Genomic DNA, 20,866 nt, shown 5'->3' with positions numbered 1-20,866 from the left:
TGCCACTGCTCAGGGAGAAGAGTGCTTCTCCAGCACGGGGGCCCTCCCATGGGAGACAGTTCTCCATTAACTTCTCCAATGTGAGTCCATCCCATGGGCAACAGTTCTTCACAAACTGCTGCAACAGAGGTCACTCTTCCACAGTGTGCAGTCCTTTAAGGACAGGCTGCTCCATCATGGGTCCCCCAAAGGGTCACAAGTCCTACCAGGAAACCTGCTCCAGCACAGGCTCCTCTCTCCACAGGTGTGCAGGTCCCTGCCAGGAGGCTGCTTCAGCACATGCCTCCCATGAATTCACAGCCTCTTCACGGCATTCACCTGAGCCCAGCTCTCCTCCACAGACTACAGGTGGATCTCAACTCCCCCCCATCCCTCCCCACTAACCTTGGTGTCTGCAGAGTTGTTCCTCTCAAGTATTCTCCTGCTCTTCTCTGGCCACCGTTGCATCTGTGCAATAACTTTTTTTCTTTTTCTTAAATCTGTTATCACAGAGGCATTACCATAATTTCTGATTGGCCCAGCCTTGGCCAGTGGCACATCTGTCCTGGAGGCTGCTGGCATTGGCTCTGCCAGACAGGGAGGAAGCTTCCAGCAGCTTCTCACAGAAGCCATCCCTGTAACCCCCAGTACCAAAACCTGGCCAGAAGAACTCAGTACATTTCCATATATGCACTATGTGCCTATCGTGTTGCTCTTTTTCAGAGCATGGAGAGGGATCAGGATTGCTCTGTTCCACTGTCTGATATCAGCTCATGACATGATAATACCAAGGGTCATAGGGGATGTGTATTCAGTGTTGCTCTCCTACCCTTACCAAAGGCGCTATCCTTGGGGAGTCCGTTATTAAAAGTATCCAGTCTATGGGGGGAAAAGAGGAGGATGATTTTCCCCAGCCTTTCACCCCCTTTTCCTCCTTCAGGCCTATTACAACAGCTTTTAAGAATTCTGAATTCCATTTGGATGTTAAGGAAAGCATGTTCTTGTTGCTAGGTCTGCCAAGTCTCCTCAGTGTGGTGCACACCATATTTAGAGTCAAGAAAGATTTCTAGGGAGGTTATTCAGAGATTTGCCCTGAAGCAAGATAGTAATGAGTGGCATGAAATGTGGGAGGATATAGGCCAGTGTTTGGAGGACTTCTCTCCTCCAATGGTTTGGCAGCTGACCCCTGAACAACTACAGGAGCCTGTTAAAGTGACGAAATATGAAACAGAAAAATGCCGTGGTAGCTCCATAGAGGCATGAACTCATGCAATGTGTTCTGTCCTGGCTGCTGTTTACTGGACACTGTTCAACAGTAGACATCACCCTCAGGGGGGAGAGAAAGAAAGCAGACCAACAGGCACCATGGCCACCCCTGAACCAGAGGAACAACCCCTGCTGGTAGCAGTCACCTCTACACAGAAAAAGAAATCCAATATGAAGTCAGTTCACTTGGCAAGGGATGAAGAGGAAACAGAGCCCTCAAAACAAGAGGAAGAGGCAGGGCCAGAGATAATCACTCGATCCTGATCCCCAGGTGAGCTGTGAGATATAAGAATAGATTTCAAACACCAGCCAAGAGAGCCCCTGGTGACCTGGCTGCTCAGATTCTGGGATGTCGTGGCGTGTGATATGAAACTGGATGGCAGTGAAGCCAAGCAGCTGGGATCTCTGTCCTGGGTTGGGGGCATTGACAAGGGGATTGGGAAGAGCACAGAAACTCTCAGCCTCTGGAGGCAGCTCCTGTCAAGTGTGAGGGAAAGGCATTCTCTCAATGATGATCTTGCCTGCTCTCTCAGAGGACCCCTCTGCTCTGGGATGGCTGAGGGTCAAAGAACAACACGTACCAATGGCTACTACAACAGTGCAGTGTTGGCAATATCACACCAACCACAACTCCATGACCCCCATCCAGGAGATGATTTGAGAGCTGGAGAGCCAGGGAGTGGTCAGCAAGATTCGCTCACTCTTTAACAGCTCTATATGACCAGTGTGTAAGTCCAGTGGAGAGTGGAGACTGACAATAGACTGTCAGTGGTCTGAAGGAGGTCACACCACCACTGACTGCTGCTGTGCCAGACACGCTGGAACTTCAGTACGAACTGGAGCCCAGGGCAGAAAAGTGGTACCACCGCTGACATCGCAAATGCATTTTTTTCCATTCCCTCAGCAGCAGAGTGCAGACCACAGCTTGTTTTCAGCTGGAGGAGCATCCAGTACACCTGGAACTGACTGCCCCAGGGGTGGAAACACAGCCCCACCATTTGCCATGGGTTGATCCAGACTGCAATGGGAAAGGGTGAGGCCCCAGAACACTTGTAGTACATTGATAATATTGTATGGGGCAACACAGCAAACAAAGTTTTTGAGAAAGGGGAAGATAATCCAGGTCCTGCTGAAGGCCAGTCCTGACATAAAGCAAAGCAAGCTCAAGGGATCAGCCCAGGAAATCTAGCTTTTAGAACTAAAATGGCATGGGGGACATTGTCACATTCCAATGGATGTGGTGAACAAACAAGCAGCTATGTCCCCACCAAACAGCAAGAAGGAAGCAAAGGTTTTCCTAGCCACTGCAGGTTTCTGGAGGATGTATATTACAGATTATGGTCAGATTATAATCCCTCTCTATATCCTGTTACATGGAAGAAGAATAATTTCAAGTAGGGTGCTGAACAATAACAAGCTTTTGAACAAACTAAATAGGAGATTGTTCATGCAGTAACCTTTGGGCCAGTCAAGATAGGAGCACGTGTGAAAAATGTGCTCTACACTGCAGATGGGGAGGATGGTCCCTCCTGGAGTCTCTGGAAAAAGTACCCAGGGAAACTTCAGGATGACCACTGGGGTTCCTGACTCAGAGTTACAAGAGATCTAAGGCCTGTTACCTGCCACCTGGAAAAGAGATCCGGGCAGCTTATGAAGGGGTTTGAGCTGCTTCCAAAGTGATTGGCACTGAGACACAGCTCCTCCTGCTACCCTGACTGCCAGCACTGGGCTGGATGTTCAAAGGGAAAGCCCCTGCCACACGTCATGCCACTTATGACACATGGAGTAAGTGAGTTGTGCTGATCACACAGCAAGCACAAATAGGAAATACCAATTGCCCAGGGATCTTGGAAATCAAGGAAGCCAAAAATTTTGGACAGTCATCATCATCATCAGAGGAGGAAAAGGTAACATGTTCTAAGGAGGCCCCACCATATAATCAGCCACCAGAAAAAGAACAGCATCATGTCCTCATCACTAACAGTTCCTGCCATATCAGGGGGATAAATCAAAAATGTGAAGATGCTATATGAAGTATGACACAGTGAGTCGCAGAAGCTACTGCAGGACAAGATGGATCAAGTCAGGTTGCAGAGCTGAAAGCCTTCCAGATGGCTTTAGATATCACTGAACAAGAGACATGGCCAGTGCTCTACCTCTACACTGACCACTGAACAGCAGCAAATGCTCTGTGGGGGTGGCTGGATTGATGGAAAAAGGTAAGTTGGCAGCACAAAGGTAAACCCACCAGGGCTGATGAGGGTTGACAAAACATCACTCCCCAGGTAGAGAAGTTGGCTGTAAAAGTACATTATGTAGATGCACACGCACCTGTGAGCTGGGCTACTGAAAAATATCACAATAATGGACAGTTGGATTAGACTGCCAAGATTAAAGTGTCTCAGGTAGACTTGGACTGGAAAAAAAAAGGGTGAATTATTTCTGGCTCGATGGGCCCATGATATCTCAGGTCATCAGGGAAGAGAAGCAACATACCAAGGGGTGGACTTAACCATGGACACTCTTTCCCAGATTTTCCTTAACTGTGAAACATGCACTGCAATCAATCACACCGAGACAAGCCTCTGTGGTATGAGGAACAATGGTCAAAATATAAATATGGGGAGGCCTGGCTGATTACACTGCACTCCCACAAACCTACCAAGGCAAGCAGTATGTGCTGACCATGGGAGAAGCAAGCACTGGATGGCTGGAGACATACCCTGTGCCTCACTCCACTGCCCGAACACCATCTTGGGCCTTGAAAAGCAAGCCCTGTGCTGACATGAAACCCTAGAAAGAGCTGAATCAGACAATGGAATTAATTTCAAAAGTAGTCACATAGACCTCTGGGCCAGAGATTATGGTATTGAGGAGGTAAATCATATTCCTTACCATGCACCAGCCTCTGGGAAATTTGAACAGTACAGAAGATTGTTCAAACAACTGCGCACGGTTTGGAGACCCTCGGTGGGAGCACTGAACTGGGGAGTAACATTCCAAATCACGACAATATACCACTGCTTGTTGAATGGAAAAACATTCTAACTGCTTATTTATAACCGCTCATAATCTGTGTTTTCCTCTTCCTGTGCAGGGGCTGCTGCCATGTCAAGTTCTTCACCAAATGGAATGCCAGGGGAATGCAGGTGACAGCAGGACTTGCCAAATCACTTTGCACTTAATGGCTGCTGAGGGCCACTCTTTTTAATCAGTCCTGAAAACAAAATATGAAGATCCATTAAAAGAAGCAAGCAAAAACAAACAAACAAGCAAACAAACAAAGACTTACTAATATTTGCAGGTTTGAACTAAATTTAAAAAGGTTACTCTGGGTTTTAAGAACCCATTAATTGGAATGAAACTACAGTACTTTGCCATTTTTTCTATAGAACAGGTATTATAAAATTTTGAAAAAATATAGTATAAAAAAAGGAAAGGAAATGGCAAGCAAACTGTATTAAGTATTTATATATGAAGATCATACTCAATCTGCTTGCAGTGTTTCTTCATAATGGATTAAGCAGGTGTATTTTTGTGTTTTCTTGTTATTGTTTTCCCATTAAAGCAACAAATACTTCATTTGTAATGCTTATTTTGAACTTCTAGGAGAAGGCTTCAAGAGAATGTGAGCTTATAAAAGCTTATAGAAAAAGCCATGAAATGTATTTTAGGTTTTGCAGAAAATGGAGAGTTATGCAATATATTGTACAAATGTAAGCAAAGACCTCTGAAATAAAATGGCATAGTTTTTGAATAGCTGACATTATTTCTAACAGTTTAATTAACCAACCGTAGTGTCCTCATGAGAGTGACATTAAGCTGCAGAATCTGTTGATAAATGATTAATTAAAATCCATCCTTTCTTTCAGCAGAAAGCAAAAGTGTGGCCTGGCATTAATACAGCACCAATCAAAACAAAGCTGAATTTTGATTCCTGTTCATTATGATAGTTTGAAAATGTCAAAGCAAGCTCCTGAAAATATTTGCTGACTCCTTGTATCAACTGCCTCGAGCTCAGATTCATTGGACCTGTAATAAATCTTCTAGTGTTCTCTGCTTACATTGTGTCTGACTATAGTTCAATTGACCAAAATACTGTTACACCTGCAAAATGACACATTACTGATGAGACTGGTAGATTACGATGATATGCTTTGGAAGCAGTGACTGTATTAAGAATTATCAGTGATCCGGGACTAACAGGAGTCTTCTTAATAATTTCAGTGAGGTTACTCAGAGGCTATTTACATCCAAACCAAAATGAGCAATTCTACTGAAATAGTAGGCAGAAGGGATCTTTCTCCACACTAAGATGGATAGCCAGGTAGTAGAACTAAAGACCACTGCAACCAGTGCTATCCTAAAGAAAAATAGAAAGTAAAACAAACATAAATCTGAATAGAACCACCACTGTGCATGTCATAACCGCAAAGTTATTTTAACCTGACAGCTACCTTGCTCTAAACTTAAAGCCTCATTTAGTTCTCTATCTCTTTTAAGCCTAAGGTTATTATTTTAAATGACCTACATGTGGTGGCACCCTAAATATTATTCTGGAGAACACCAGTGTCCACAAGAAGACAGTGCAGTATGATTAAGCACTTGGATTTCTAGGGGAGGAAGAACAAAACCCACCACGACTTACTGAATAGACAAGCTTATTAGCTGCACTTCCAAGGCAACAGGCCAGAGGAATAATGAATGAAAAGCAAGCCAGACACACCTGGAATACTTTGTATTCTTAGCTGACAGTGAAAAAATGTTTAATCTTAGAAAGAACTAACAGTGTTTGCACAAACAGACTGTCTCTAGATGCATCTCTGCAGACCTGTGAATCAGGAATTAAAATGTCTTCCTAAAAGGTAAGTCCTAGCACTTCTGGAGTGAGTAGAACAGAACACAACCGGTCAAGCAGGAACTGAGGCAGTATCAAGTTAGTTTTTTTTCAAGGCAACAAAATCCTGAGAGAACAAGAGATTTGTGCTGTCAGAGTGAAAGTTGCTTTTGAACCAAGATCTACTCTTCTTCTCTCAGAAGCATGACTGTTTTCAAAACACTAAGTAGAAATTAAGTGCCTACACTGGAACAAAACCATAACTTTATTCAACAGTACCCCAACAGAGAAGTGCTGCCCCGAGTACAAATCTTTGAAGTGTTCTCGTTTCTCGTGAAAAGACTTTTCTTATTTCTAGAAAAGAAAGTGTTTGAAGCAAACACCCACAGATGATGTTTCAATCAAACCTAAGTTAAAAAAAATGTATCTTTTTTAGTATCTGTATTTAAAAAAGGTGGAGGAAAAAATGGAGACAGGAAAAAATCAAACATGTTCAGGGAGTAAATGGTACGGATTGCCACAACACAATCGAAACATTGCAACTGTAGATCATTTATTCAGAACACATGACCCAGAAGGCACACACTCCCTTTTAACAGGCTACAGCAAGAGGTTCTCACTGCTTTGTGAGCTCAGATCCAGCCAGCAGAAGGCAGCTTTTCTGTCAGATTAAGCAAGGCAGAAAGATCCAGTACAGCACCTTCCTTGCAGCGTCTTGCTCCTGAGCCCCCTTCTTCAACTCTTCTTTCTTCTGGTGATGGGAAGGCAAAGCACGTCCCATCCATGTGAGCCAATGCTGCACCCTCCTTGTCTACAGTGACAGCAGGCACGTGTGGTTCCTCTCCAAAGACATTTACACACAGAAGCCAGCTGAGAGGTGGACTATGGAAGCATAAGCTGCACTGGCAGCATGGCATCACAACAAAATAGCAATTCCTTACAGAAATTGTCCTAAAATAGTAGCTTGCAGTATCTGTCAAGCTTTTGTATCACAGGAGAACAGATGGAGCCAAAAACTCCTGTTTACTCTAAAATGAGTGTTCCAAACCACGCAAGCAGGCACAGGCAGCTCCCAGTTTTGAGTATACATAGCATCACTGAGTGGTGAAAGCAGCCACCACTGACATCAGTGGGGTTTGAACACCAGCCTTTGGGATTTTTAGCCCCTGAACATGAATTAGGTCTGGTCTGTCTGTTCTCACTTGCCAAGTGCCATTACAGGTCCTCTGCTGTAAGGAAGCACATCTGCAAAGCAAAATGGTCCACAAGAGCTGAACCTCAGACGCAGTACCAAAGGCTGCTGAGCATCAAACAGATGCACCCAGTCTGAAGGGCTTTCAGAACTCTACAGAATTCTGCCACATGGCTTCCAGTGACAAGCCTTTAAAAGAGCATTCAGCTCAGTGCTGCCAGTGTGTCAAAGGACAGCAACATCCTGGCTCATGACTTGTGTATTATACAGACTTGGGCCAGAAACAAATGCAACACATGTAGAAAAACTGAAGACTGATGGCAACTGAAACACATTTGTCATTTTTCTACTCCATCAAGTAGTTACAAAACTATCTAACTTGTACACTTACATAACAGAACACAGTAACTAAGAAAGAAAAAGCCTTTTATTCAGAAGAGGTTCATGTGTCTTTACAAGAAAGTCATGATTTCAACTTACAAAGTCCACATTACCACCAGCACCTTTCTTTAAGAGTTGTCTTTTGTAAAATGTCAAGTGTGTAAGCAAAGCAAACAGACAATCCACACCAAAACACACTTCTACCCCAAGATCTCTATTTAGATTTTGCATATCTATATAAAATATAGATGAGTATCATGTCTTCACACTTCAGGTCCTTCTCCTCCAGGAACCAGCTATAAAAGAGTAAGACATTTTTGCATTAGCACCATACAGCTGAGTTTTACAAACCCATACATGACAGCTCTTGCATTACAACGAACATTTTAGGACATAGAGACTTCACAGTAGACCACAATTTTAGACTCTCCAAACAGAGGAAGTCAGTTATTGCCAGAGATGCACAAACCAAAAAGGCAGTAGGGAGTAAGTCAGCACAGTGAAGGAAGCAAAGAACTGAACAACAGAAAAAGAAATACAGAAGGAAAAACATGGGGGGGAAAAAACAAAAGTTTAACCACTCCTTTTGCTGATATCTTCTTCATAAGCAGCTGAGCACTTCTAAAGAGAAAGAGCTTCACTAGTTTTGGGACCAAAATAAGAAAAAGTCTTAAGCATAGACTTCCTGATACAGGAAGATACTTCCCCAAAAGAGACACGGGATCTAATGCAGAAACATATCTATGTCTTGCTGAAAATTCACCAGGTTCTTCTTCAAGGGCTACACACCACCAGCTTAACTGGATGGCAGGAATTTCACCCCACACAAGGAATCAGAACATATGCTGTCCTTTCAACATGAAGAACAAAAACCAAAGCAGAAAAAGCCGTAGAAATTAAGACAGGATGGCACTTGCTCAGACATACAATGCAGAGGTGCAAGATAGGTAAACAACAAAATGGAGAGAATTCCTCATTTATACAGAGCCAACTTCAACTCAAGTCTTCCCACTTGAGCCTTCCTCTTCCCACAAAACTAGGAATGTCCTTGTGTTGGAAGTCCAGGCTTTGTGGCCAGCTATGCAGACAAGCAAAAAAGCCACTGTAGGTCTGCTTTTGTGGTGTCTAAGAAGTTGCAGAATTCAACTCAAGGATGCATAATCACAACTTTTAATTACTGTTTCAGTACTGATCTGTACGTATCAGCACATGATAAAATCCTAGTGCTACTGATTTGGTGTAATCGAACAGACCTCCAGACTTTTTGGCAGAATGCATAAAGGTGCAGCTCTCTGGGCACCATGTGGTATTGTAATCTCCAGATGACTCAACGAAGCACCCAAGCAGACACATTTGTACATGCAGGAAAGCAGGAGTGCTTGGCCTGTACACAGGTAAACACTCAGGGGTTAAAAGCCACTGAAGAGCTAGCCTGTGACTACTTAAATGGAGGCTGTGAAGTGTGGGTTGGCCTCTTCTCCCAGACAACCAGTGATAGGACAAGAGGAAATGGCTTCAAGCTGTGCCAAGGAAGGTTCGGCCTGGACATCCAGAAGCATTTCTTCACTGAGAGGGTAGTAAGGCATTGGAGTGGACTGCCCAGGGAAGTGGTGGAGACACCATCCCTGGAACTGTTCAATAAATGACTGGATACAGCATTTGGTGGAGACACCATCCCTGGAATTGTTTAAAAAATGACTGGATATGGCATTTAGTGCTATGGTTTAGTTGGCACGGTGGTGTTTCGTCGAAGGTTGGACTTGATGGTCTTGGAGATGTTTTTCAACCTTGGTGATTTTATGATTCTTACAAAGTCAGGGACTCCCTCACACACGTGAAGACCAGAAAAACATTCACCAAAACAAAATCAGGACCGGGCTCTTTTAATTATTCTTTTGTAAAATGCAACATATACTGAGTAAGGCAGTAAAGGTCAACTTTCCAGTATCATTCATATACACAAATGCCCCAGCTGCTACTTGAAACTTCCTGATGTAACAGAAAGCGCAGCTGAAAGTAGCTGAATACAATCACTGATCAATTTACAGGTACAGAAAATCAACACATGCCTTTGATGACTTACCATTGTTATGTTATTCCCATTTAGCAGAATCTGGTCCAGCTTTGTGATTCTTCTGCCCTCAGGTGTGATCTCACTGAAGAAGAATTAGAAACAGCAAATAAGAACACAGAACCAGGGACAATGGATCAGTTTTGACCACAGAACCAACAGAAATCTCTGCATTAAGGTGACCATTGTTGGAACTAACAAATAAACCAGCCACACTGCAGCATGATCTTAATAAATGGACCACCTAGGTACAGAAAGCTAACTGGCATCTAGAAAGGTCTCTTCTACTCAGTACACGGAGATGTGTATTCACCCTCTAAAGCTTGGCAATTTCTTGAATATGACATATCAACGTGGCATGACAAAATAAAAATATTTATCCTTAAGACTGCTACCTTGTTGAATCTTTGCCTAGGACTTAAGGAAGTGTAAAATCAAATGAACTACTGGAAAGTTCGCCACACAAGCCATGCAAAATTAAGACACATAGGATCCCCACACAAGCATAAATCATGCAATAGCTACTCTATGACATGGCTGTCCTGAACAGATCACTTTCTGAACAGTTTTAAGTCCAAAGTTAAACTAGTCGGCTGGCAAGTATTCCAAAAATATAAAAACACTTCGCTAGCAGATCTTACACAGTCTTTTGCCTCAGTGAAGCAAACACTAAATAGCAACAAGAGGCAGAAAAAATACTTACAATTCTGTAACATCTTCCAACACCATATCTGAAAATCCAGTCTCAAGGAAAAGAACACCCAGAATTTTAAAACAAAAGCATTTAATGCTATTTTCATTTTATACCAAAATGTGATTTTACCTGAAAATTGAAAATATCAGAATAATACAACTGATCCATATAAAAAGGTTCTATTCAGTGAACTCAAAACTCTCAAGAGCTATAAATTAATTAGGCCAAAGCATAAAGCATACAGCCTTAAAGTTCCATCAAAGGATACTGACGAAATCATCAAATCCTAGAAGTGTCCCAACAATTTCTTTGTCGCTCTTCATCACAATGTGAATGCGTGAGCCTATGCACTTGTCCACAAGTTCTGCAGATACACAGAAAAGAATACGTTCTACAAAACAAGTCTCTCGTGCCTTTTACAGAAACAGAGACTCACCCCATACACCCTTACACCCTCCCCCTCCATTCTCCCACACAAACCACCCTCCTCCCGACCTCGTTACACCCACCCCCACTGGCCTCCCTCAGACTCTCCCACACCCCCACACCCCACCTCAGCCGCACCCCCAGACCCCAACACCCCCACACCCTATCCCCTACTCCACCCCCCTTTTCTTCCCGCCCCAGACCCCCGATATTCCCCTGGGCCGCGCGCGGGCCCCGCCGCCTGACGCGAGCCGCTCGCGCCCTCACGCTTCCCGCCAGGCGCCGGCACAGGGCCCGCAGCCGCCGCTGCCGGCCCGGAGAGGGATCCCGGGTGGGCCCCGGCGGGGTGCCCCCAGCTCCGCATCGTTACCGAGCGGCAGGAGCTGGGACGGGTTGGACACCGCGCTGGCCGCCATGTCGGAACCGGACCTGGCCAATCGCCGCCGCCACCGCCCACACGCGGGGAGGGCCGGGCCGGAGGCCGCGCCGGGCGATCCGCGCCCCGCCCCGCCGCGTCTGCCGCGCTCCGCTCGCGGCGCAGGCGTGTGCCGGGGGCTGGTCTGTGTGGTGGTTCCACGTAGAGACAAGACGTGAAAGGAGCCCCTGTTGCCCGCTTCCGTCTCGTCCTGCCGGCCCAGCCGGGCAGCGCCGCTGGGGCTGCCGCCGGTACCGATGTGCCCCCGCGCCAGGACTGCGGGCTGTGTAGTGTGCGCTGTAATGGCTCCGCTGTTACAGAATCACGGAGGCCGTCAGGTTGGAAAACATCCCTGAGATCACCGAGGCCACCCTGTGAACGAACCCCACCATGTCAACCAAAACAGCACTGAGTAACACATTCAATGTTTCCTTACACACCTCCAGGGACACTGACTTTACCACCTCGGTGGGCAGCCTTTCTGTGAAGAAATTCCTTCTAATGTCCAACCTAAACCTCCCGTGGCACAGCTTGAGGCTGTGTCCTCTCATCCTGTCACTTGCTACCTGGGAGAAAGAGACCAACCCCTGCCCGGCTACAGCCTGCTCACTTAGCTCCTCGTAGGACCTGAGCTCCAGGCCTTTCATCAGCTTTGTTGGCTTTCTCTGGACTCACTCCTCAATGTCCTTGCAGTGAGGGGCCTGTTGCCAGATGAAGAGTTGTTTGCACCTGGTGGGTTAATACAATGCTTATTCTTCAAAACCCATTGACCTATGAAACTGCACAATGCTTACTCTGTAGGAAGAATTGGAAAGCAACCAGTGCAGTTGTGCCAACTTTTACCAGTTCACCAGGCAATCAGGTATGACTTTGGGGTCCCCAATCACCAGGGATCACCAAAGAGACCCCCAGGACAGAAGAACACATGCACAGAGGGGAGGGAACATATGTTAATGGCTTCAGAGAGAAGAGTATCATACCTATGTTTCTCCTAGGAAAACCTATCAATATGTATGTAAAATATAGTATATAAACTGGAGCTTTCTCTGTGCTCAGCATGAATGAGATTTTGGAGGAGATATCCCCTCATGCATCCACTTGAATAAAGAATGCCTGCTTCTTAAGTCTACATTAGTGTTAAGGAGTTTTTATTCTTACTGATTTTTGGTAACAGGCCCACAGCTGGACACAGGACTCAAGGTGTGGCCTCACCAGTGCTGAGCACAGAGGGACAATCCCTGCCTGGTCCTGCTGGCCACACTTATGTGCAGATTTTAATTTCCCACTTTTGTCCATTGACACACTGAAGGTGGGTGCATGGAAGGTTTTTGAAGCATTTCAGTAACTTCATCCCACCAACATTCCATCTGGCTTCAGCTGTGCCCAGTGACCACCAGGGACAGAGACAGCCCTCTGGGCCTCCTGGGCATGGGGAGTGCTGCCTCGGGGCCAGTTAATACTGAGCAGAGCTGCACATGGGGGGCACTGGCTATGACCCAGCATCACAGGAAGCCCCCATCCCTGCTCAGAGAAGGAGGGGCTCACTGGAACTGTGGGCACTGGAGTCACTGGCAGTCACCCCTTCTCCACCTGCTTGTGTCCTGCTTGGCACAGGCACCAGCTGGCATCACAGGAGCTGTACCAGTGGGAATGGGCCATGAAGGCCCCTGTCCTTCTCCCGGGCAGCATTCCTGTAGGAGCAGAAGAGCACTCAGTGGACATGAGGAGTATTCTGCTGGCACGTGGGGAGGTAGGCGGGCATTGGCCAGAGCTTTGCAGAGGGGAGGGAGGGCACTGACTACTTCCCTGCTATGAAACTGGCAGCAAGGTAACATTGAATCCCATTGATCCTCCATATCCCAGCTCTCGAGATGGCCATTATTCTTTGAAGGTGACCATTTCAGCATCCCTAACTTCTTTCTCTGGGCTCCATGTATGGATGTGCCAGCACCTGTAAGTTTTGCCCTGACACCAGCATTTAATTTTGCATGTTTTAATTTAATTTTAATTCCCAAGGGGCATCAAACCCTAGCTATATCCTTTTATCCTGTTACTTTTTAACATCACATCAGTCTGCTCTGCATGCTCCTCTGTGCCTGTTTGCTTTCCCCCAGCTTCTACTTTAAATATTCCTCTGGGAGCTTTTGAATTTTTAGGGCCGGAAGTCTCACTTCATTAAGATCAAAGTGCAGCCTTCTCCTCTTGTTCAGACTCCTCTTGTCCCTGAAGGCTTCCCAGTGCTCCATGGATCTAAGTCCTTGCTCTCTGCATCTCATTTGGGCACTAAGACTCTGGATTTCTGTATATTCCTGGCTTCATACATGGAATTGACAGTGTTTCCTAGAATTCAAGGTCCTCGTCCTTAGCCACCTGTCTGATGGCCAAAACCTGGCCCCTTCCATTTACCTGCATCAATGGAACAAAGATGGACCAAAATACCAATCTGTGACCCCGGAGCCTCTCATCCAGATGTTACACAAAGCCTGCTACCTTTGTGCCCAGCAGCTGGCTGTCATCTAATTTCCCAAGCACAGGCACCCAGGTCTAGCAACAGAGTTTTCTGACAGCATCAGTTACTCCTTGCTGTTCTTTATGCTCTTTGCTCCTCCAAGGTGTACTGCAATCCTTGCTCTCTTGTGCAGGAAACTCAGGCAGCCTCAGGAGAGCATAAGTTTCAGAATACTGCTACTGCCTTACAACTCTCCCAAAGTTCTCTGCATTACTCTCCGCTGCTGTAAGGTGGAGAGCTCTCTGAGTAAACAAATACCCTCTCTGCACAAGCAGCAGATTCTTGTGCCACGGCCACCAGTAGGAAACTATCCCTTGTGAAGCAATCCCAACTCCTGCAATACCAACCTTTAGGGGATTTCTGCCTTTTTGAGTGCCTGAGTGCGGCATCTGGGGAAAGCTTGTGTTGGTTGAACTTCTGTAGTTCTGCTAATTCAGCTAATATAATTTCTATTGTCCTGTCTCTTCAGCTCTGCACCTTTCCTGGTGCCACAGCACTCACCCTGTTTGTGGTTAGCAGTGCTGCTCAGTTTCTGTCCTTTGCCTAGGTCTGGGAAAGATCTGACCTTGCAACCTCAACATTGCCTATACTCATGTTCTCCATCTGCCCAGCCCTACACAAAACTGCCAGACTGACCTGTTCCCTTGTCCTTCTCTGCTCTCTAGAATGATGTTAAAGGCCTCCTCTTCAGGCTACTGGTGTGGAAACACATCTTCCTTCATTTGGGTTCTAAATGCACAGCAATAATCTTACAGAAGTCTTACAGCCCAGTCACAGGGCAGGCAAAACTACAGTGAGGGCACTGTAGTTCAGAAACACCCAAGCCAACTTCAATATATACACTTGTTCTGAGGGAAAATGGCAAGGGAACACACATAGAACTCAAAGTCAGAGCTACATAAAAACTGTGGAATCCTGTCTTTACTCAGAGTGCCTGGTGGAGCACGGGAAGTATTATTCCTTGATCTAGAAAGTGTAAAGATGTGCCCAGAGTACCCAGCTATTCAGCTTCAGGAGTTTGCTATCACACTGTTTTATCTCAATGTCTCGGTTTTGAAAGACAGGTGTCTGCTAAGGAAGGCAGAGGCCCCCCCTTGAAGTGGCAGATATAACCCCTTTTCCCTCCAAGTTATTATATTTTGAAATCAAGGGCCTTTAGGCAAAGATGTGGGAAATAGGAATAACAGTTCTTTACTCTATATATATATGTGTATATAACCAGTCAAACAAAAACAACAACAACTATGGCAGTAACAGCAATCACAAACCCAGTCCCAGCCTTCTCGGCTGCTGGGCCCTTTCCCCTCGGGTGCAGTTCCGCTCGCAGCCGGCAGGGGCGCTGGCGGCTCCCGGTGAGCAGGGCAGGTGCGATGGTTCCCCCGCGGCTGCAGGGGGCGCTCCGGAGCGAGCTCGGGGAGCACGCGGCACCGGTGCTCCGGGGATCCCGGGAAGGGATGGGACAAAGGCTTCACAAACCCCTGGGCAGCCGATCCCGGACTCTCAGGAACAGCAGGCTGAAACGGCAGAGACGGACGCAAATCCCGGGTGGCAGGCCAGATGTATCCAGATGGGAGAACCCCCCGGAGGCCCAGGCAGGCAGGGCAAGCAGGGCTGCAGCGTAGCGGAAGCTCGAAGCAGCAGCGGGGCAGGGCAGCCACAGCCCGGTCTCCAGCAGGGCAGGGAAAGCGGCTTTTGGGGTCCCGGCGTTGCTTCCAGCAGAAAGAAAGAACGGCCAAAAAGAAAGAAGCAGCAGCTCCTTTCTCTGCAGCTTCTCTCTCCGGACGCTCAGAGCGAACTGACCCCACACCCAGGTGTAGACAAAGGAGTAGCCAGGTCCGCCCCACTCCCCTTTTGTCTTTCTTAAGTACAGCTATTTGTCCCCTAGCAACATGCATATGGGAGAAAATTCCTTTAACAGGAAAAAAAACAGACTAAACTAAAACCCCAACATTATCCACCCCGAATTTTTTCCCATACTAACATGTTACATGAAACTTAACTTTTTTTAACCATATAAATCTATGCATTACCCAAATTATATACAAATATACATGCTGATACTGATACAAGTACAGAGCCATGGGTAGTTCACCCTAAAACAAGGTCCCCTTGAGGTAAGCATCGGGTCTCTCCATCCTTTTGCATCACCCACCAGGTGCAACCTGGTCCCTGAGCAAAAACAACCCCACGGATGGGTTTGTCTTTGCTCAAGGCAGACTTTACCCAAACAGTTTTTCCAAGCATACCTCTCATGTGCACCACTGGAACCTTATCCCCGTCTGTTGTTTGTAGGGGTTCAGATTGGGCAGGGCCTGCTCGGCTGGTGGAACCTCGAGTGTTAACTAACCAGGTGGCTCTTGCTAAATGCATCTCCCAGTTTTTGAAAGTCCCTCCACCCAGTGCCTTCAAGGTGGTTTTAAGCAGTCCATTACACCGCTCAACCTTCCCAGCTGCTGGTGCATGGTAAGGGATGTGGTACACCCACTCTATGCCATGTTCTCTAGCCCAGGTGTTTATAAGGCTGTTCTTGAAATGAGTCCCATTGTCAGACTCGATTCTCTCAGGGGTGCCATGCCTCCAAAGGACTTGCTTTTCCAGGCCCAGGATGGTGTTCCGGGCAGTAGCGTGAGGCACAGGGTAGGTCTCCAGCCATCCAGTGGTGGCTTCTACCATTGTGAGCACATAGCGCTTGCCTTGGCGGGTTTGAGGCAGTGTGATGTAATCAATCTGCCAGGCCTCCCCATACCTGTATTTGGACCATCGCCCACCATACCACAGAGGCTTCACCCGCTTGGCCTGCTTGATCGCAGCGCATGTCTCACAATCATGGATAACCTGGGAGATACTGTCCATGGTTAGATCCACCCCTCGGTCTCGTGCCCACTTATAGGTGGCATCTCTGCCCTGATGACCTGAGGCATCATGGGCCCATCGAGCTAGGAACAATTCTCCTTTATGTTGCCAATCCAAGTCTATCTGGGACACCTCTATTTTCGCAGCCTGATCTACCTGTTTGTTGTTATGATGTTCTTCATTAGCCCGGCTCTTGGGGATGTGAGCATCTACATGACGGACCTTCACGGATAGCTTCTCTACCCGAGTGGCAATGTCTTTCCACTCTTCAGCAGCCCAGATTGGTTTTCCTCTGCGCTGCCAGTTTGCCTTATTCCACCTTTCCAGCCAACCCCACAGAGCATTGGCTACCATCCATGAATCAGTGTAGAGGTAGAGCTTTGGCCACTTCTCTCTTTCAGCTATGTCCAGAGCTAATTGGACAGCTTTGAGCTCAGCAAATTGGCTCGATCCACCTTCTCCTTCAGTAGCCTGTGCAACTTGTCGTGTGGGGCTCCATACAGCGGCTTTCCATTTCCGGCTAGCGCCTACAATTCGGCAGGAACCATCAGTGAAGAGGGCGTATTGTCTTTCACTCTCTGGTAGCTCGTTATATGGTGGGGCTTCTTCGGCACGTGTCACCTGCTCCTCTTCTTCTTCAGAAGATAACCCAAAAGTCTCACTTTCCGGCCAGTTCGTAATTATTTCCAAGATCCCAGGGCGACTTGGGTTTCCAATTCGGGCGCGCTGCGTGATGAGGGCAATCCATTTGCTCTAAGTAGCGTCGGTGGCGTGATGCGTGGAGAGAACCTTTCCTTTGAACATCCACCCCAGCACCGGTAGTCGGGGTGCCAGGAGGAGTTGTGCCTCTGTGCCGATTACTTCTGAGGCAGCCTGGACTCCTTCATAAGCTGCCAGGATTTCCTTCTCTGTGGGAGTGTAGTTGGCTTCAGATCCTCTGTAGCTTCGGCTCCAGAATCCCAGTGGTCGGCCCCGAGTCTCACCAGGCACCTTCTGCCAGAGGCTCCAGGACAGACCATTGTTCCCGGCTGCAGAGTAGAGCACGTTCTTCACCTCTGGTCCTGTCCTGACTGGGCCAAGGGCTACGGCGTGAGCAATTTCCTGTTTGATCTGAGTGAAGGCTTGCTGCTGTTCAGGGCCCCAGTGGAAATCATTCTTCTTGCGGGTAACCAGGTAGAGAGGACTCACGATCTGGCTGTACTCGGGAATGTGCATCCTCCAGAAACCTATAGCACCTAGGAAAGCTTGTGTTTCCTTCTTGTTGGTCGGCGGAGACATTGCTGTGATCTTATTGATGACCTCAATGGGAATCTGACGTCGTCCATCTTGCCACTTTACTCCCAGGAACTGGATCTCTCGGGCAGGTCCCTTGACCTTGCTCTTCTTGATGGCAAAACCAGCTTGCAGGAGAATTTGAATTATTCTCTCTCCTTTCTCAAACACTTCGGTTGCGGTGTTCCCCCACACAATGATGTCATCAATGTACTGCAGATGTTCTGGAGCCTCACCCTTTTCTAGTGCAGTCTGGATCAGTCCATGACAGATGGTGGGACTGTGCTTCCACCCCTGGGGCAGTCGGTTCCAGGTGTACTGCACGCCCCTCCAGGTGAAGGCAAACTGAGGCCTGCACTCTGCTGCCAGAGGAATGGAGAAGAATGCATTGGCAATGTCAATAGTGGCGTACCACTTTGCTGCTTTGGACTCCAGCTCGTACTGGAGCTCCAACATGTCTGGCACGGCAGCGCTCAACGGTGGAGTCACTTCATTCAGGGCACGATAGTCCACAGTCAATCTCCATTCCCCGTCAGACTTGCGCACAGGCCAGATGGGGCTGTTGAAGGGTGAGTGGGTCTTGCTGACCACCCCTTGACTCTCCAGCTCGCGGATCATCTTGTGGATGGGGATCACAGCATCTCGATTTGTCCGATACTGCCGGCGGTGCACTGTCGAGGTGGCAATTGGCACTCGTTGCTCTTCCACTTTCAGGAGCCCAACTGCAGAAGGATTCTCAGATAGTCCAGGCAGGGTGTTCAATTGCCTAATGCCCTCTGCCTCCACAGCAGCAATCCCAAATGCCCATCTGAGTCCCCTTGGGTCTTTGTAGTAGCCATTCCGGAGGAAGTCTATGCCCAGAATACACGGGGCCTCTGGGCCGGTCACAATCGGATGCTTTTGCCACTCCTTCCCAGTCAGGCTCACCTCAGCTTCCAAAAGGGTCAACTGCTGTGATCCCCCGGTCACCCCAGCGATGGATACAGGTTCTGCCCCCACATGTCCCGATGGCATTAAAGTACACTGTGCCCCAGTATCAACCAATGCATCATATTTTTGTGGCTCTGATGTGCCAGGCCATCGGATCCACACCGTCCAGAAAACTCGGTTCTCCCGTGCCTCTTCCTGGCTAGAGGCAGGGCCCCTCTAGCCCTGGTTATCATTCTTTCCCTGGGTGTACATGCTCGAGGTACCTTCAAGGGGATCCGACATATCATCCTCCCTTCTGTAATGCCTGGCAGCTCGGTCACGGGAGGCTGAGGCTACCTTCACCTTAGCGGAACCCCCTCGGTTAGTGCCTCCCTCCTTGAGTTCACGCACCCGCGCTGCCAGGGCAGAGGTGGGTTTCCCATCCCACCTTCTCATGTCTTCCCCATGCTCACACAGGAAAAACCACAGCTCAGCTCGTGGGGTGTACCCTCTCTCTCTAGCAGGGGGACGACGGGCTCTGACTTGGGGGCCTGTGACTCGCACTGGTGCCACACTGACCCTCCTCATCTCCTCCCTCATCTCCTCCCTCATCTCCTCCCTCATTTCCTTCCTCATCTCCTTCATCTCCTCTTTGAGGTCCTGGACTACAGCAGAGACATGAGCTTTCAGCGGGCCATTGATCATGCTGTCATAATGCCTGAGCCTGTTGGCAACAGAGCCCACTGTTTCTCGGGTATTGTCAGCATCAATCGTTGCAATGAAGGTGGTGTATTGCGATGGCCCTAGCCTTGCCAGGTTCCACATCATCTGTCCTGTGCACCTGACCTTATCGGGGTCATTATCATGCTGTCCATCCTTCCCAAAGAGTACCTCTAATATTGCCACCTCTCTTAGCTGTTGGATCCCTTGCTCGAGTGTCTTCCACTGCATTCTATGATGATACTCCTGCATTCTTTCTTTGTGAATGAACCTTTCTCTCACACTCATTAAGAGCCGCTCCCAGAGAGAGAGAGGCCCTGGCTCCCTCACGAATATCTGGTCCACACCTGGGTCCTGGGTCAACGATCCCAGATACCTTGCCTCACCACTATCCAGTTGCACACTTGTGCCCATAAGGTCCCAAACCCGAAGCAGCCAGGTGGTATAAGGCTCACGCCCCCTTCGCACAATGTCGTTTCGCATAGCACGGAGACTGTCGTGCGACAGGGACTCAGTGATGACTTCTGGCTCTGGCTCTCCTGCTGGTTGTGAGGGCCCTGGTTGCCCATCATCATTAACTGGTCGTACTGATTTGGTCTTATACTTCCTCCTTTGCACAGGGGCGACTGCTGCTGGCTGTGGTTGTCCTTGTGGTTCAGCTGAAGCCTGGACGGTTGTAACATCCGTGGGTTCCACTGCTGCACCATCGGACTCACCCTCTTTGGGGCAGGGAGAGGGTTTTTCACTAGCTGAGGAGGTGTATTCCCTTAGCAATTGGCATATCTCCTGGCGCACCTGGCCCATCTCCTGGCACATCTCCTTGCGCACCTGGCCCATCTCCTGGCATATCCCCTGGCGCACCTGACCCATCTCTTGGCACATCTCCTGCATCCCTTTTGCCAGTACCCCCACCCAGTTTGGGTAGTCCATTTCTGAGGTGGATTGTTGGGCAGTATCAGTCTGTGGGGCGGGATCTCTAGTGTCTGGGGCTGTGGCAGGCTCTGGCTCTGGGATAGGATCTCTAGTGTCTGGGGCCGTGTCAGGTTCTGGGGTAGGAACTCTACTCTCTGGGGCCATGTCAGGCTCTGGGGCAGGATCAGGCTCTGGGGTAGGAACTCTACTCTCTGGGGCCATGTCAGGTTCTGGGGCAGGATCTCTAGTCTCTGGGGCTGGTGTCTGGGTAGATATCCAAGCCAATCTCAACTTATCCTTGAATGCTAAATAGAGTAGGCCTATCAGCAGCAGATGGTTAGTATTCAGAGGGAATTTAAACCCTTCGAAAATTGATGGGGTGGGCCCAAAGAACTGGTTGAGGGGTTGGGAGAAAACTTCCCCTGGTGTC

The 20,866-nt window shown here is 48.0% G+C and overlaps 1 protein-coding gene across 3 annotated transcripts; it reads right to left on the bottom strand.

Moving 5' to 3' along the window:
- Nucleotides 1-6,834: 6,834 nt before the first annotated feature.
- On the bottom strand, nucleotides 6,835-11,325 carry LSM5 (LSM5 homolog, U6 small nuclear RNA and mRNA degradation associated). Of its 3 annotated transcripts, none has more exons than XM_032097201.1 (5): nucleotides 11,276-11,325; nucleotides 10,689-10,784; nucleotides 10,430-10,457; nucleotides 9,739-9,811; nucleotides 6,835-7,951 (listed from the first exon to the last, which is right to left on the bottom strand). In XM_032097201.1, exons 2-5 carry the CDS (start codon nucleotides 10,741-10,743, stop codon nucleotides 7,919-7,921), a joined length of 189 nt encoding a protein of 62 aa, XP_031953092.1. In that variant the 5' UTR covers nucleotides 10,744-10,784; nucleotides 11,276-11,325; the 3' UTR covers nucleotides 6,835-7,918. The 3 variants fall into 3 exon arrangements, with proteins under 3 accessions (XP_031953092.1, XP_031953091.1, XP_031953090.1); XM_032097200.1 differs by having other exon boundaries at nucleotides 11,217-11,311; XM_032097199.1 differs by lacking the exon at nucleotides 11,276-11,325 and adding an exon at nucleotides 11,114-11,180.
- Between the last annotated feature and the right edge of the window lie 9,541 nt (nucleotides 11,326-20,866).

Source organism: Corvus moneduloides, chromosome Z, assembly GCF_009650955.1.
Source record: "Corvus moneduloides isolate bCorMon1 chromosome Z, bCorMon1.pri, whole genome shotgun sequence".
Taxonomy (NCBI): Eukaryota; Metazoa; Chordata; class Aves; order Passeriformes; family Corvidae; genus Corvus; species Corvus moneduloides.
The sequence above is the reverse complement of the archived record's forward strand: the minus strand, read 5'-3'. Positions and strand labels throughout refer to the sequence as shown.